This window comes from Ochlerotatus camptorhynchus, unplaced genomic scaffold (genome assembly GCF_037179485.1).
Source record: "Ochlerotatus camptorhynchus isolate MF236.1 unplaced genomic scaffold, CSIRO-AGI_Acam_v1.1 ptg000330l, whole genome shotgun sequence".
Classification (NCBI taxonomy): domain Eukaryota; kingdom Metazoa; phylum Arthropoda; class Insecta; order Diptera; family Culicidae; genus Ochlerotatus; species Ochlerotatus camptorhynchus.
Window position 1 is genome coordinate 16,718,901 of NW_027040818.1, and position 18,257 is coordinate 16,737,157.

An 18,257-nucleotide genomic window follows, 5' to 3' on the forward strand; every position below is an offset into this window, starting at 1 on the left:
ACGGTGGTCTCTCAGTGGTCGTCGGTGTATTATCGCTGGACGCTTGCTATACGGGGGCTGGCTTGTTAATGAACGCCCTCGTCGTTTAGCCAGTAATTAATGGGTCCTGAGGGGAACATCAGAGGTGGTCTTAGGGCTGGGAATTCCGCTACTGGGTTATTAATTGGGTCCTACCTGACTCCGTATTCGGTGGTTTTAGCCGGTATATGTTGGTAACTCTTCACTATGAAACTCACTGATAATTTATAGGAACTATGTTGCGCAATGGCTGAAGTAGAAGAGAACTTTCTCTTCATTTTGACCCAGTAGCTTCCCCCTTGACCTAAGCCCATTTCCACCTTTCTCCCACTTTTCCACCACCCCTTGTCCATATCCTTCTCCTGTTTCCAACACCCACCTTCATCCTTACTCCTTCCCGTTAAGTGTTCTGTGTTATGTGTTGTTGGTGTGACTGGGTTACAATATTTAATTGGACCGTTGGTTTAGAAGTGGTTTTTCATTTGACTTACATATTAACTTATATTTACATTAAAAAACAAGACAACATTGCATACAAGAAACTAACATACTGATTGAGTTCACAATGAGTACACATAAACCCTATTCCTCGCTCTCGCTATCTTCTGATTTTTCTCGCTCGAAGTGAATCAATAGGGTACCAAAACGGTAACAACATTCACCAAGTGTAACATCTTGATCAGCTCGCTCTACCCTCTGATAAACAGGAAGTCGACCCTGTCCCTCAAAAACAGTGCCACCACCTAAAGCTTCAGAGGATTCAAAACAAGATCCTCAGAATGATCCTTAACAGTCCACCGCGAACTCGTAATTCTGAGATTCACCACCTGGCCGGCCTTTAAACACTCGAGGAGCGCAAGACGTCTTCTTTGGAAAGGTTCAGAGTCACCTGTCTGCAATCAAACCACCAAATCATTCGTGATTTGGTTACCTAGTTTAAGTAGTTAGGTAGGTTCCTGTGCTCAAGTAGGTAGGTTATCAAATTTTTTGATTCAAACGAAAACAAGCCCTTAAAAGGGTATCCTGTAAATTAGCGCTAAACGCAATCATCAATTGAAATGTTAAATCAAATTTTGAAACATAAAAACCAGCAAATAATCGTACGTACGTGCCCCATTTTTAGTAAATGAGCGATAATGCTAGGTAGACCAAATGACCGAAGTAATAATCAAGCATCTATCATTCTTAACCGTACATTGGCCAATTTGTTACCTATGAATATTTTAAACAAATTAAAGTAAATTTAAATGCGTGTTTTTGTAGCATCTACAATGATAGTAGAGTAATAGTTTGCATTGATTAACACGATTTGTGTACATTTGTTACTTAGGACCTTTTGAAAAAGTATTCAAGATAGGTTTTATTTTAATAAGAATTTTATGAGTTATTTGCGCCATCTCTAAATGTCAACGGAAAAGCTAAATTTTTGACATCTCACTTAATTAGTCCCAATGAATAATCGTTATCCACATGGGAAAACGTGCTCCCGAACGATTTTTAAATTGAAACCCAATCCTGCTACACGCGCCCTGCAGGGGACTGTTGTTCAAATAAGACAAATCAATCTGCTTACCTATAATAATTTTGTAGGTTTTCCCGATTCCCATCGGCCGCTGATCGGACGCCACAAACGATACAATGCTCATCCACTTTAAAGATGATCCCATTAATTTGAATTCAGCAAGCAGCAATGAAGGCAGAAAAGAAAACAGTCAACGTTAAATTTTACAATGCAGTCAAATCCAGGTCACACCGGGTCCAAGGCAAACAAAAAAAATATAGATTCTAACGGAAGATGGCAAACTAATAGCAACGAAACGATACGAGATAAAGGCAATTTATCACCGAAGTAAGTGACAGTTGCCCCTACGAAACGAAATCGTCAAAGCACCAACCAACCTTATCCACCAGCTCGCTGTAGGTCACGAAGTCGTACAAAACTGTCCGTTCGATTCGCCGGAATCGGTGACACGTGACTGACGAGAACGAACTGGATACGTTGGGCACTTGCAGCCAGTACAGCCAGGTGAGGGCGCACGTCGCCAGGAACAGGACCTTCAGTGCCATTTTTCACCTGAAATTGGTAGAAGCGAAAACCGAAAGTAAGCATCTCGAATACGGCGGCGAAGGAGGCTGATTTGGGGGAAATCAATGATGCGACCTCTTGATCTCGCGGAGAAAACCTTCAACACCCACCCACCGCCGCCATCGAACCGAAATTCTGCTCGTGTCTTTTATTTGATTTGATGATTTTGCTGTTTTTGGCTCCGTCCGCACCCAATCGTAAGTGTTGTCGATTTTATGTGTGTTTCACTTCATTGGAAAGTCACGCTGCTGGGCGGGACTGGTGCCCAGCAACAGTGCTTCAATGCTCCAGCTGCGTTTCATTCCCACCCCCCACGGACCGAATGCGGATCGTGGTGGGACTGCTTGCTGTGCCAATAAAATCGCCATGATTATGATATTTTATCGTTTTCACACGCCTGGGAAAAAATGCTCACATAAAGCACGCGTCGTCGTCCGGCCCTGTGTCTGGTGTTTAATGACTGTGCTTTTGCCGAGCGGGCTACATGATTTTCGTTTTTTTTTTTGCTGCGATTGACTGACTCTGGAAGTGTATTTATTTGGGATTTTCATTTATTATCTTCGACGTAGGCGTTTGCGTCGTCTAATGTAAACATATAACGTAGGCAGCTAATATAAAGTATTTGCTGATCATTTGTGGGAAGACGAAAATCAATTGCTATTTGAGTACACAATTAATCAAAATCGATTTTTTAATGGCTCATTAGAAAACATTGATTTATTATCAAACTATGCATCAATCAATCAATCAAATAAATTAATTACATACGACGAACAAAAATCAGTATAAATGTTCAGTCAACGTTTCATATCAATTAATGAAATATTTTCCAACCCATAAAAATCATCAACCATTTAATTCCCTGGCCTTCCTTCGGTTCTCACCTTTCTGTTTATTTTTCTCACATTCCACCACCTCTCTGCCAACGTGTGTTCAGGTAGGCCCACCAAAAGCCTCATTCACGATTTCATCTGCAGTTGCATCAATATTATTTCGAATTAAAATTACACTGCTCACAAACAGACACTCACACATATGCACGCTTGTGACCTGGAGTCCACATCAACTCAACCAGCGACAGGATTGGAAACAGTCAACAATGTTTCACCTCCCGGGATCGAACAGCAGCAGCAGATTCGCACCAAATTGCATCCATTCCTTTTGAATGACAAGTTGACTGACTAACCAAGCTATCACATTGACTGACTGACTGACTGAAGCCAAAAAAAATAAATAATACGTGTAGCTGCCATTCTATCCACCACCGTCCAGGAAGCAGCCGAGCAAAAACAGGGAAAAATCACCAACTGTAAATATAACACTTGTTTGACTTGTAAATGTGTTTTCCTTCATTTTTTTCCTCAACAACTTTGAATGTAAATAATGTATCGTTGGCACCTCCACTGACGCAGAGTACGTTTCTACACGCAAAATAAATATCTCTTACGTCCAATGTAAGGCTGGATGAATTACATCGCCTGCATATGTTTCGTACAGCAAATGTAATGACAGTGCTTGCAAGTAGAACCTTCGTGAGATGATTTTTTAGACGTAATGCATTTGGGTAAACACACTTTGTTCGAAAATTAAGCAATCATGAAAATTAAAATAATATTTACAAAACCATAATACAGAACCAATTCATGCGGTCAAACGTTGAAAATTGTGTTTATTTTTCCTGGAAATCTGTTATATAATCTTACATTTCCCGGTTGAGTGTATCGCTCGTCAGGTTGGAAAACTATGCGTTGGTACCAGGAGGAAAAACTAATCCGAATCCCTGCATGTGCCGTGTGAAGTTGGTGTTTGGTTTTTGCGATTTCGTTGTGTTAGATTTATTTTAACTGTCGTTAAAATAGATGGTATGTTAGTTGCGCATTGACGATCCAATGTGGAAAGACTGGAAAATGCAATTTGAAGGGGGTTCGTTTATATATATATTGGGTTAAATCAGTCATTGAAGTTCTATACATTCGAAACATGATTTTTCGTCTCATTGTGACATTACCGAGAATGTTAAACAAACAGCTGCATTCTGAGGTGAGTAACAACCCTGCTACAGTAAGGGTCCGATTTGTAATCCGAGTGGTACGATTTTGGCTTCGCCGATGACATCGACATCAAGGCATGGAACTTTGAGACAATGCACGGAACTTATTTTTGCCACTGAATCTCCACTCCACCACGAACCACCTTTGAGTTCGGATGCGCGTTCGCAGCGTTCTTGTATATAGTTTACTACTCAAACTTTATTTTATTTTTCATAACTTTTAATTACTGACCCGTGCGCGAGCCCCGCGTTAGCATTTTCAAGTAGCACATTTTTACCTTTTTTTTATAACCCGACGCGAGTGCAATGAAGTGTGGTATCGTGAATTGCGTGCAAAATGACAATCGTACTTTCCATGCAGCTTGCGTAGGCGCACAGCGGAATCATGAAGAACTTTTGCGGACCTTCATGCTGCCTCTTTGCCAAGCCTGTCAGGAAAAGTTTACCGCTGAACTTAACATGAAGGAACTGTCCAAGTCTTCCCAAAATATTACGGAAAACATACATTGGCAGCAAACCACAAACTCCTCATGAACTTCAAAAGCCTTAGCGCAACTCATGACGAAACGATCGTCCACATTGAGAAAATGCTTGTCGACATAAAACAAACCATTTCCAACCTCGCCAGCAGCAGCAAGACTAGTTCCACTGAAATAAAAAGTAAACTATCAGCACTTTTGGACACACCTCCAGCAGACTGTAGAAAAGGCGGTCAACTCGGCAGCAACAGCAGCAGTAGAAGCCATCACATCAACAGCAACAGTGCACTAAATTGTCCAAATTCCACAATTAATTACGGAAATTAAGAACGACTTAGCGGACTCAAATGCGAGTGTACCCAATTAGGCATAAATACGTTAGGCATACGGACGTTAGGCATACGGACGTTAGGCATACGGACGTTAGGCATACGGACGTTAGGCATAATGGACGTTAGGCATACGGACGTTAGGCATACGGACGTTAGGCATAATGGACGTTAGGCATAAAGTCATTAGGCATAATGGACGTTAGGCATAATATACGTTAGGCCTAATGGACGTTAGGCATAAAATACCTTGCTGCTGTGCAACTCTAGAAACCTGCTTAACCTGTAAACCTGTAAACAATGCTTAAATTAGGCTTAGCGTTGAATAAAAAATGATACAAGTTAAACAAACATAGTTTATTTAATAAGCACAGTTTGGAATCCATTATATATCATATCATAAGTGACGTATCTACATATTTACTTAGATCCATGATTAGTAGCGATAGTGGTTCAGTAATCTTACAATGAAAACTCAGCTTAGTTTTGAACTATATCTTGAAATCAATCGCATCAGGTTTTCCTCAAAGAACAGCTCATGAAATAAAGAATGGTGAATTCTGTGATTTTTCATTCAATAACAAAAAAACAGCCAAGCTATCGGAACCGTCTGCTGATGTGAGGGAGCGATACTTCCATGAACAGTGACGAGTTGCCGAAACAAACAAGGAACTGTGGCAAACGTACCATATGTAACCCAATACTTTGCCTGTCCAAGACGTCGTTCGTGAGTTCCAAAAATTAAGGCTCTTTCATTATTGTCACCGAAGTCAGCAATCAATAGACGGTCTCCATTATCATCCTTCTGGAATTCATCCGGTAGATTATGCCTAACGTCCATTATGCCTATCGTACATTATGCCTAACGTCCGTATGCCTAACGTCCGTATGCCTAACGTACGTATGCCTAACGTCGTGCACCCCTTGCAATCCAATTGCATGTACCAACATAGAAATTGAGCTGCAGAACGTCGGTGACGAACCAGCCCCCAGCTGGCGAATGATGGGAATTAATAAAAAATATTGTTGTTGTTGTTGTTCTTTATTATTGACATTTTACATCCTGCGGATGCATTAATGTCAGTTGAATTGGTTTTTGTGTAAACAGTGTATGGGTGTGCTCAGAGTGATGTGAGGGTGAGTGTTAGTGTTTACGATACAATTCAAAATTCACTTAGCTTTCTAATCATTTGCTCGTTTCCTGGTACATCGTCTGCATGCTCATTTCATGCACAGTTCGAAAAAGTGGTGTAAATTTCAGTTCAATATGATGCACATAAATGGAGCGTCATATATCATATACGTTTACATTATATATCATGTAAAGTTCTGACACATTTCATGCAATGTAGCAAATATTGTGTTCAAAAGCTCATCTTTGTAAACAACATTGTTTGCAAGTTGCTCGGTTGCGTGAAATGAAATACAAGTCTACGTGAATGAATGTTTACATCACAATTAAAATTCAGAATTTTTATCTGTGTGGTTTACACTTCTTCTCCATAAATTTCTTCTTTACTTCTTCTATATATATATTCACCATCTTCATTCTTCATGATCTTCCATATATCTTTTCCACATTATTTTTCGATTTCTCCGTTCCTTCCTTGCGCTTCATTTTTATCTTCATTCTTCTGCATCTTCATACTCATACATGTCTTCTGTAGTACTTTCGTTTTTTGCTTTATCTTCATCCTTTTTCACTCATTCTTCTTCGAGTTCTATTCAGCAGCTTCTTCATGAACTCATTTGCTTGCAACATTCATTGGTAACTTTCTTCCGCTGCATCTTCTTCCATTACCTGTCCGACATCTTCTTCCATTCAGACTTTGTTTTTTTCTTCTGCATCGCTTGTTTTTCTTCATCCTCCACTCCGTTTTTTCTTACATCCTGCACTTTCCTTTTCATTCTATCTTCGCCCTTCAAAGCTTCCGATAAAGTTTGGTTTCATGCAGAAACTTCAGCAACCGGCTTCTCAGAATCATCGTCGTTGCGTAACGCCGTAAAAAGGCTTGTGGAATCGATTCCGTATTTCGTCCTGGCCGCTTCAAATTTCCTGCAGTGCAGAATAATGTGACGAACGTCAACAACGGTCCCACAGCATTCACATGATGGCGGAGCTGTTTTCTACAGCAGAAATTCATGCGGAACCCTAGTACGGCCAATGCGCAGACGAGTGAGTGCGCGTTGATTGGCAGAGCTGTACTGATCGATCCACTTCTTCGTTTCCATTTTGACTTCCTTCAGCTTCACATCTGTCAATAGTGCCCAACGTGCTTCCGATTTTGGTTAAGGTAAAAAAAAAAACAGTGTATCAATCGATGTTCAGTTAGGCGCACATTTTATAAATCATTGAAGTTTTTATGTCATAAAATTAGCTCTCCCCGAAACTAAATGCTGGCTACGGGCCTGCTCCTCATCTAGACTTTTGCCCTTCCATTTTATTTCTGGCCAATGCAACACAAATATCGAGATTACAGCGCTTGCAGAGTAAAATAATGCGTTTGATTTTGAGATGTAAAGATTCACTTCCTCAACTTTGATGCTAGATGCCTTACAACGGTTGTCGGTGAAGCAAAGAATTGTATATTTGACTAATGTGTTCATTTTTAAAGTAGTTAACGGTTTGCTGCCTCGATATTTGTGTGATCGAATTGAAAGAGGAAGTCACTTACATAGATATAATACTACCCAAGAAGAATTGCAAACTTTATAAAGGTTTTATAGTATTCTACAAGCCTAAATCATGGATTACAGAACCCGCATAAAACCAGAATTGTTACTTAGGTAGAAACGCAGCTGAAATAAAAGCACCACATGTCTTGACTTGTGCTTCACAAAATTCATTGTATTACAACACTTACAGAATTTAAAAGACACTGCATTTCACACGTTAAAACTGTCTCTTGAACAGTTATCCAGTGATTTTTTTTTTATGAATTGACAAATTATGTATCTTAACGAAGTTATCTCTTACGGATTATTTTATATGGATAGCTGTCATAACGACTTCTTTTTTTAATAATTATTGTGGCACTGCAAAATAATGGGGCAAAGGGGCTTCATAGCCTAGTCAGTAAAGGCACGGTATTACCAAGCCGGAGGCGGTGGGTTCGATTCCCAGACCGGTCTAGGGAATCTTTCGGGTTGGAAATTTTCTCGACTTCCCTGGGCATAGAGTATCATTGTGCTTGCCACACAATATACAAAATTCATGCATTGGTATTGGCATCGAAAGCTCTCAATTAATAACTGTGGAAGTGCATTCAGAACACTAAGTTGAGAGCACACAATAAGCTAACATGCGCTAAGAAATAAGCTTGAAATGCGAATAAGAAGAAGAAGAAGAAGAAAAGCACTGCAAATACTTTTTCTGTTTGCCACGATGGTGATGATGGATTTTTAATATTTGATTGAATAGTAGTAGATTTAAAAAAAAAAGTAGTCTGCAAAGGTTTGAGCCTCGCGCGCGTATTACGGATATAGAGGACTGAATTTAGCATTTGATAAAAAAAAGCAATTTTGAAGCTTATTTGGAGAATACCTTGAGTTAGTAGTAAGTTTCCTAGCATATGTCGGGGGTTCGTGAGCATTCCTGACATTGCTGAAAATTATGATAGCATCAGATTGCGGGATTGCTAGTGTAATAGGATGCTTTGTTGATTGTTCATTAACTCTTGATTGCTTGTATTACTTATGAATATTTTGGGTGAACAAAAAGGCGAACTTAGAGGTGGACGCCTGAGCTTTTCCACATTTATATCACTGTGAAGCAACTGTGAACTCTAGAGGGAATATAACTATAACCAGTTCGATTTTGTTTGCAAACCTGGTTAAATTGTCATATTTAATTATCTTAAAAATAAATCGTCCAGCTCAAACCTTTGTAGGGGTAAGAGGTGGGACCATCATCATCATCATCATCATTTGCTGTCATTTGATGCTGGACTTTGCTTGGACTTTTCACAGACATGAACCTCATTTGGAATGGATTGCGCAGATCAATTTTAATTTGAACCGCTCTAATGAATTCTTGAATGAAAGTTTGCTGCTTCTACCTTATTTCTGATAAGATGTTGTAAGGCACTTCCCGCTTTGAAGTACAGTGGGAATGTCTACCACATCTCTACCACATCTAGTTGGAATCTACCCAAACATAAAAAAGAACGTTCCTAAAGGTCTTCTATCACATTCTAATCGGAAAAATACACTCGCATCTAATCACTTTGTTTTGCTTCCAGCATAACTCATAAATTTATAGAGCCTTTATGAGTCGATTCGATACCATAGCTCTAACTCCGAACGTTTACCCATTTTTGCCTGTTTTTGTATCATGGCATGTGACTTTCGGGGTCAAGCATTAATTTTCCTTCGTCAACAAACTCATACTCACACACACACACTTTGGAAACCTTTCGCCACCTATCAGAGGAACCGAAACTTTTCCCATATAAATCATAGAAGCTACCTCACCCCAACAGGGTGCACTTTTCTCTCCTTCCGAAAATAGCTCATCTCCTTGTTCTTGAGTCGAAAAACAACCGGTTCGGAATGAACAAGTTTGGGTTCCAGGCACTGATAAGCGAGACTCTGTCTTCTCTCGTTGGCAGTGTGAGTTGGTGTTTACCTATCATCAACGTTATCAGCACAGCGTGTAGCGATAAATTTTAGGGTTGTCTCTCAACTCCCTTCCACTATCAACTCCGCTTCAACTCTGTCTCGAACGAAAACTCAGCGCCAATCCACAATCTTGTACGAACTAGGTAGTTGATAGGTTCCTGACCGAGAAAAATATGATAATGGTGGTTATGGTGAACACGTATTTCGTTTGTTTCGGATGACTGTGCGTTCGATCAATTCGGGCTACTCTATTTAGTATGTGGATAGCGAAAAATTGGGGGGTGAAAAGGAGTATTATACTACCCTCATAACGCCAATGATATGACTGACACCATATTTGCTTAGGATAGAATCCTCGGTCGATGGTCGCTTGCCCTCTCTCGATAAGTTGCTGGCGGTCAAATAATGTTTATTAAGAGTTGATGTTTGGGAACCACATGGGGTTAGTTAAAATTAGTAGGAATCAGGAATGTAGTGAAAAAAGTCAACTGCGGATAATCGAATCCTACCTGTAATGTGTTGCTTGATACTCAAGCAGCAGTTATTTTCCCATCACCATAATGGCATAATTTGTAAGCCTTTTCTTCGACTTCATAACTATGACAGTAATTCATGCATTCGAGCTCCAACTTTTCCCGGTCCTATGCTAATTTATGAGCTATAACTATCCAGCAACATCCTACGCAACGATATTCATATAGCTTAATCGCAGAACCCTCGTGGCATCACTTTATGACGGATGACCACCACTTTCCTAGCCGGCACGAACCAAATTGCCGATTCAATATCGAATTATGCTAATGGCCAATCCGCACACAGAGCCATAAGGCATCCGAAAAGTACCCGAAATCATATTCGAACGGTTTTATTGCCCCAAAAGCATGCATTTCTATTCAATCAGGCAAACTTCATTAGCGTATATTCTGGCGCTCCGGGCGGGGTGAGGAGGCACGGTCAAACCACCATGCTGGCAAAACTGATGCTGCCTACACCCGCTGGCTGGCTGGTTGCTGTGTGTACTAGCAATAAATATCCAACTGAACGCATTATGAAAATTTATTTCACGTGCGCACTTGGTTCGACCCCATTTGGCGCATTCTGGCAGCTCCCTAGTTAGGTAGTTGGTCCGATAGTACAGTGCCAAAGGCGGTGACGACGACTTCTATGGCCAAGTGAAATTAAGCTCTATTTCGTTTCCGCCTCACTCTCATGATCCCCCCCCCCCTTCTCCACGAACGAACAACGCGCCGTTTTGTATGCAAAATGAGCCAACCGACTTATGTAGTTTTCAATTTGGTTCTCGGACTCCCTTGGCAGAGGGACTCGGATGCTCTTCCGTCCACACCGCCGGAACCGCAGCAGTGAGGAACCTTAGGATTTTTTTTCTCCACTGTTCACTTCGTACATTTATCACGAAAAATGTGTGTGTGGCGAGTGGGAAAGTTTAAAATTACTGGTTGGTCTCGTCCTGGCGGTTGGTCCACCACGAAAGGAAGGTTCTTTTCTTTAGCAAAACCCCTTTCGCGGAGGGAACGACGACTGAATGGGGGAAGTTGCTAGGCGAGACTCGTTAAAATTATGATTATTTTCATTAGGAAAACCGGTGCGAGCGTGTCTATATGGGAGGGCTCTGAGCTGAGAAATTGCGCAGTTTCCGAGCACTGCTGTTCCCTTTCTGACGGTGTGCTTCCAGGACTGATGGGGCTGCTTTCTTTGAATTTAATTTTCAAAAGAAGTCTCGGTGCGGTTCCTTGCGCGCTGCGAATGAAGTAAGAGCGGTGGCAAATGTTCCAGAAACGTTACACTCATTAAATCCCGGAGGTTTTTTTTTTGGCTATTTGGTTTGGTAAATGTGTTCTGCCGTGTCGTATAACTGAACGAGCTTCGACGTCGTTGTGAGAGGTTTACGCTTCGGTTGAGTAACGTTCTAACTGCTCAGCGCAATATCCTTTTGGGACCACGCGAGAGTTACTATTTTTAGAGCAGATATTTATGTAAGCTTTGAAAAAATCCATTCTTAACATCTCGCAAATAACAATTCAATCAAAAAAATCTATATTAGGGACCATGCACTAATTACGTAAGATTTTTCTTGGGATGTTTCTATCCCAGTTCGCCCTTAGATCTAACATCGAACATTTACATGTTCTGTATTCTGAGCATTTCTAGCTCAAATCGTTAAAAAAAATGTCAATTTTGTCTCGACCCCTTCTGATTTGAATGAAACATTGCTCACGTGTTCGCTGCTACTAATGGTTGCATTTTTCATTTAAATATGATTTTTTCCTCCAAAGTAACTTTTGAAAAGGGCGTATAAAAAAATGGATTATTTTTTTTCCAAAAAATCATAACTTGAAAACTATTGATCTGATCAAAACGGCATATGAGAAGAAGTTTTAGGTAATTAAATTATCTTTGCGGAAAAAATACACTGAAAGAAAAAACTTCGTAAATTAGTATTTAAAAAACGTAAAACGATGATTATCTCAAAACACCCCCCCTTCGATATTTATAATTTTTTTTTTCAAGAAAACTTATGGAATACTCTTAAATTTCGTGAAAAGTGTATGCTGGTAACTTTCTTGAAAAGAAAGCTATAATTTTTTTAATTTTTGTTGATTTTTACAAGTTGATGAGATTGCATATTTTTTTATGAAATAATAACTTATTTGAATTCTACGCATAATTTTCAATAACTTTGCATATAGAAACTTTTTTCCTAAGTCCAGCCGTTCTCAAGTTAATGCGAATTAAAGAAATATAATTATAACAATTTTCAACATATTAGGCCATTTTCAAATGTTCGTCGAGATGTCCAGCAACAAGATTTTATTTCATGATTGTATATTAAAAACCAAACAATTCATTCTCAGATATGGTAGCTGTCAGACTTACCCGTTTCTATCTAGAGGCAGCGGAAGAGAAGCACGTTGATGTGGTCAAATGAAAGATTTGTTGAGATAAAAACAGTATAAATTTATTATTTTATTTTACAACTCATATTATCTGAATACATTGAATAATTTGGGTGTATCGTTTGAATTAGAGAATATTTTTACTGCAATTTGGTTGTTTGAAACTGGAATATAGCAATGATATTTTCGAGTTCCAGGAATTGGTTTCACTTTCTTAAAAATTGGATCAAATTCCGTGTCAGCCTTTTTGTATTCTTCCGTAGAAACATAACAAAATGACATTTTTGTTTGAAGATCTTCTTTATGACTGTTTGCCCAGTCGTACAGTTGTTTAGGGTTCGTTATAGGGTGCTCGTGTTGCTTAGCTAAACTTGCTCTGGTTGCCATTCTCTTAAGGGTACCGCCAATCGCATCACAAGGACCTTTGCCGTGTGAAGTTGCAAAAAAATGCCATTCAATTTCTACATCTACATCTACATCTGACATAAAAATACACTTTTGGACTGTTATTTGCAACTTTAAAAATTCTAATAATTTTGAGATAAACAACTGAACTGCTACTGTGTCATGCTTTGAAATTGATTTAGGTAGAGGTTTACAATCCTTGAAATTGTTATTCATCGTAAAAAACTACTTGCTTTTTAACTTGAAACGCTAAGAGAGATGAACTGAATGGAACAGGTGAAGATCGTCCCAATATATATATATATACACTGGAGTCGCTTTTTACGCGGTTTTTTTTTACACGGTTTTTTTTTACGCGGTTTTTTTTTTACGCGGATTTCGGAATTTACGCGGTTTTTTTTACGCGGATTCCGGAATTTACGCGGTTTTTTTACGCGGATTTTGGTTTTTTTTACGCGGATTTCAGAATTTACGCGGTATATCGCTTTTTACGCGGTTTTTTCTTACACGGTCTTTTTTTACTTGGTTTTTTTTTACGCGGATTTCGGAATTTACGCGTTTTTTTTTACGCGGATTCCGGAATTTACGCGGTTTTTTTTTACGCGGTTTTTTTTACGCGGGACGTATCACCCGCGTAAAAAGCGACTCCAGTGTATATATATATATATATATATATATATATATATATATATATATGTAGAAGAATAATTACAATGTTGACATTATACCTATCTTCATTAGGTACAATTGATTATAGCAAACTTTTTTAGGTGTGAGTGTAAGAAGCCTCCACGGGGTGCTTTATTATGTAGTTGTGATATCGCGGGATGAGCTCTTAGGGCACAATATGGTATATGTCAGAGAAGTACCTAGATAATTTACCTCAATTACAGGTTTAATAACATATTTGTTTACCTGTTTATGTTTTGAGCCTCTGTTATGACATACACAATTCTATCCAGGTAAACAACTAATAGAGGACAGAAAAAAGGCACATGAGTGGGTTTGTTGATTATTTGGGTATATTTGAGAGTATTTACTTATAAACTTGTTTCTTTTCCGCTGCGTCTAAATAGAAACGGGTAAGTCTGACAGCTACCATATTTGAGAATGAATTGTCTGTTTTTTAATATATATTCATGGAAAAACATCTCGTTGCTGGACATCACGACTAACATTTGAAAATGGCCCAAAATGTAGAAAATTATCATAATTATTTTTTTTTAAATTGCATTAACTTGAGAACGGCTGGACTTAGGAAAAAAGTTTCTATATACAAAGTTTTTGAAAATTATGCGTAAAATCCAAATAAACTACTATTTTACTAAAAAATATGCAATTTCATCAACTTGTAAAAACCAACAAAAATTTCAAAAATTATAAATGTTTTTTTAAGAATGTTACCAGCATACACTTTTTACCAAATATTAGGGCATTTTTTCAGTTTTCTTGAAAAAAAAAATTATGAAGATCGAAGGGGGGGTGTTTTGAGATAATCATCGTTTTACGTTTTTTAAATACTAATTTACTAAGCTTTTCTTTCAGTGTATTTGTTTCCGCAAAGATAATTTAACTACCTAAAACTTTTTCTCATATGCCATTTTGATCAGATCAATAATTTTCAAGTTATGATTTTTTGAAAAAAAAATAATCCATTTTTTTATACGCCCTTTTCAAAAGTTACTCTGGAGGAAAAAATCTAATTTAAATGAAAAATGCAACCATTAGTAGCAGCGAACACGTGAGAAATGTTTCATTCAAATCGGAAACACTCATGACCAACCGGTTTGCGTTTTGGGCTGGAAATGCTCTTCTGCATGTCTCGTATAATAGGGTATATGTCCCTAACTTCGGTCTAATATGAAGCCTTCAATTACATTTCATGCCGTATCTTCTGTAATATTTGAGCTGCAATCTATATTTCACTGTCAAAATGCAAGCTTGGATATTCTTATTATTTGGATATTATTTGGACACGACTGAAAATTAGTAGACTCACCATTTTAACATAAAAACTTTCCAATTACGTGGATGTAATGTCGCCCACATAAACGTGAACCATAATTTGACCCTATCGAAAATGGTTAAAAATTGTTTATAATTCCAGCTAAACTTTAACTGAAATGGTTATGGAATTTTACATGAACCAAAGATACCTTATCAACAAGATATCCCACTAATCAATTCCTCGAACAAGGCAATGGATACACAACCCTTATGTGATCACAGTGCCATCTGGTGAGTGCACATTGAAACTGTTGGAAGTTCCCCACCAACTTCACCACCAGGGCTCAATAACTGACAGGTGTCAGCATGACATGTGCCAGCGCGGACGTTGATGATCAGCCGAAGAAGATGAAGAGGACGATATCATCCTCGATGTCACCATCATTATATTGCGATAGCAAGGCTCTCACTCTTTTGTGATGGCTCCGATTTTCATTCATTACCACTTTATACGCAACAGAAACATTTGAGAAAACAATCACACATCCAAGCTCGCATTATGATGGGCTTCTAAAATGTTTTGTTTTGGAGTGAAAGAGTTTCCAATATCATCACCGGTAAAAAGCAAATCTCTAAAACTAATTGATTATTTGCGACGCTGTTGCACAATATAATCTTTGTAAGCATATAAGTAGACATGGAAAAACATTTACTCTCCATGAAGAATTACACACACATACACGCCATTGGAAATACCGTCTTCCTTAGTCAACGCAGCACGCATTCAATTAAAAAATTATGTTGGAAAATGAATGCTTTCCTATTGTATAACATAGGAAGGTATTTGTCAACGCCTGCGAATACAAACGCAATCGGAAGCTGCCGAAGCTGAGTGATGACGATAAGTGATGACACTGCTTCGTGTTTTGATTTGTGCTGTATCGTCCGCTCAGTTGTGTGGGTTCCAACATGTATCGATGTTGGTGTGCGTGTTTTCTTCCAACGCAGCAGTTCAACGTTGTCTCGTCACAAACCGTTTGGCGCTGTTATCTGTCTCTATAAATTACAAAGAGTGAAGGAGGTCTGGTATTATAGTTCTTTGGAAGTGAACCTTACATATAATGGGTTGTTAAGAACCATTACTATTAAAAATAGATGTTTTCTCTATACATTTTCGGAGAGAGGACTATAATAGAACCTTTTCACTTATGGTTTGAGAACTTTAATGGTTATGGTTATGAGAGTCAGTAATGGTCATTAATGGTTTTGTATTATCGTTCAACTTTACGTGGAATGTATCACACAAACACATAATACATAAGGTTAAAACTTTATCACACAAACGTTCATGTAAAGTTCCATAACCATTTCAGTTAAAGTTGAGTAGGGATTATAAACAATTTTTAACCATTTTTGTTAAGGTCAAGCAATTGTTCGCATTTATGCGGGCGGTCTGCTGTACTCAAATTGGGTCTATAAATGGATGCAACTTCGTCCTACCGAAGATGAACCTCGATCTACAAAGGTTCGGCATGTGAAATCGTGCTTCTTGTTCACTCCTTATCATTCATACGTACGATAAACATTGCAATCAAATACGAATACCACTAAACATTTTCTCAATTCACTTCGACATCTTCTGTGTCCGGAGGTTTTCTGGAACATCACACTTATCCTTGGCAGTCACATACAGGTTTCCTGGAATCTGGTTGAAGTTCGCCTTTACATATGTCTCGTAATCCATTACGCAGCAGTGTGGTTTCGTTAACTTCTGGTCGTACAACTTCCGAGCACGGTTTTTTGCGACCGTATTCTGTTTCTCGTCACGGTTTGGGGACTTCTGAATCTTAAACGTACGTAGTCCAGCTCGAGTTTTGGTATTCTACATGAAAGTCTTGCTCACATGCAACTGTGTAGCCACATCTCGAACTGAGGCGTTCGGTTTCTGTTTAAAGGCCCCAACCACGCGTTTGTGATTGTTCTCGTTGACCCGACGGCTTTTTTTTCCAGTGATTTGCCCTCTCTTTCATTTTCCCGCTTTCTTAATGGTTGTACGAGTGTGGCGTCTAAGTTCGTCTTCTATTTAAACAACCGAATACCCTAGCAGCACACTTGTTACAATTCGGTTGAGATAACTTCTATGTGACTCATTTTAGTCCCAATCAAGTTGCTGCAACTTTTTGTGACGATTGTGTGCTACTTGGGTAACGAAAGAGACGACAAATTCACTGGTCCTAACCTGTTTACGCTCATTGATTTTCCATATGTGAATTTGGTTCCAAACATCAACAAACCATCGTTGATTGTTGTCGTTTGGAACCAGTTATGCGAGGTAGGCGACGATTGTTCGTATTTGACTGTCACCTCCCCCCTTGGATGAAATCAACTAGCAGAGTATAAACAATACACATTAAAATATGTCTACACAAAATTTCAATTAATTTTACCCAAAGGATCAAAATTTAAAGCAATTTGAGTGTGTGCGGATTTTAAACGGTACACCCTTTTAAGGTTTTTTATGACCACCGCAGTGTATAATACGGCAAGATCATGGTGCCTAGAAATAAAAATATGAGAATTTCACAATACTTTTTCTTTGAAAAAGAGCAATAAATGTTCTAAATTTGTATGTATGTATGTATTGTACACAGATAAAAATTCTGAATTTTAATTGTGATGTAAACATTCAATTACGCAGACTTGTATTTCATTTCACGCAACCGAGCCACTTGCAAACAATGTTGTTTACAAAGATGGGTTTTTGTATACAATATTTGCTTCATTGCATGAAATGTGTCAGAACTGTACATGATATATAATGTAAACGTATATGAAATGTGACGCTACATTTATGTGCATCATATTGAACAGAAATTTACACTCTTTTTTCGAACTGTGTATATACAATCCAAGTTCCACTGTCCGGCAGTGTTTTTATGGAAGAAAAATGTTTGGAATATAATCTATTATTATCTTATACTGATCCCATTGCAAAACATGTTAGCCCGGAAGTTGAAAGGTGATAGCTCTGTTGAGATTAAGTAACCCATTTCAGAATGCCTGGTCACTCACGCCCATTCCGAGGTTACTTTAACTTACAACAAGCCCCGCATACACGTAGGACCGATATAAAATGTATATTGTATATGAATGTATATAGCAATTCCTGCTTTGTAGATGGCACGTATTTAGTAGGATGCATTTCATATTTTTATATCTTGTTGTAATCAGTTAGATCTCACCGCTTATGTATTGTATCCTCGACCCGGCAGCATCGTAGTCTAACCTGCAAAATCATCTTTCCCGGTTATTGTCCAGGTGGCAGAACGCCAATACCAAATACGTAAAAAGACACGGCAAACGATGCTTCCGGGAGTGGAGGCGTAGCACCAAAACACGCTAGCACGA

General features: G+C 38.7%; 1 protein-coding gene across 2 annotated transcripts in view; it reads right to left on the reverse strand.

Annotated features, from left to right (window-relative positions):
• The window catches only part of LOC135708452 (uncharacterized), a 39,407-nt gene extending 36,097 nt beyond the window's left edge, over positions 1-3,310 (reverse strand). Inside the window, exons 1-3 of one of the 2 annotated variants that reach the window (XM_065230570.1) lie at positions 3,010-3,310; positions 1,918-2,092; positions 1,592-1,667 (exon numbers count right to left, since the gene is read on the reverse strand). In XM_065230570.1, the coding sequence (XP_065086642.1) occupies positions 1,592-1,667; positions 1,918-2,085 (244 nt within the window). In that variant the 5' untranslated portion in view covers positions 2,086-2,092; positions 3,010-3,310. Of the gene's footprint in view, positions 1-1,591; positions 1,668-1,917; positions 2,093-2,988 lie in introns of both variants that reach the window. The other variant, XM_065230569.1, reaches the window with a different exon arrangement.
• Positions 3,311-18,257: the final 14,947 nt, after the last annotated feature.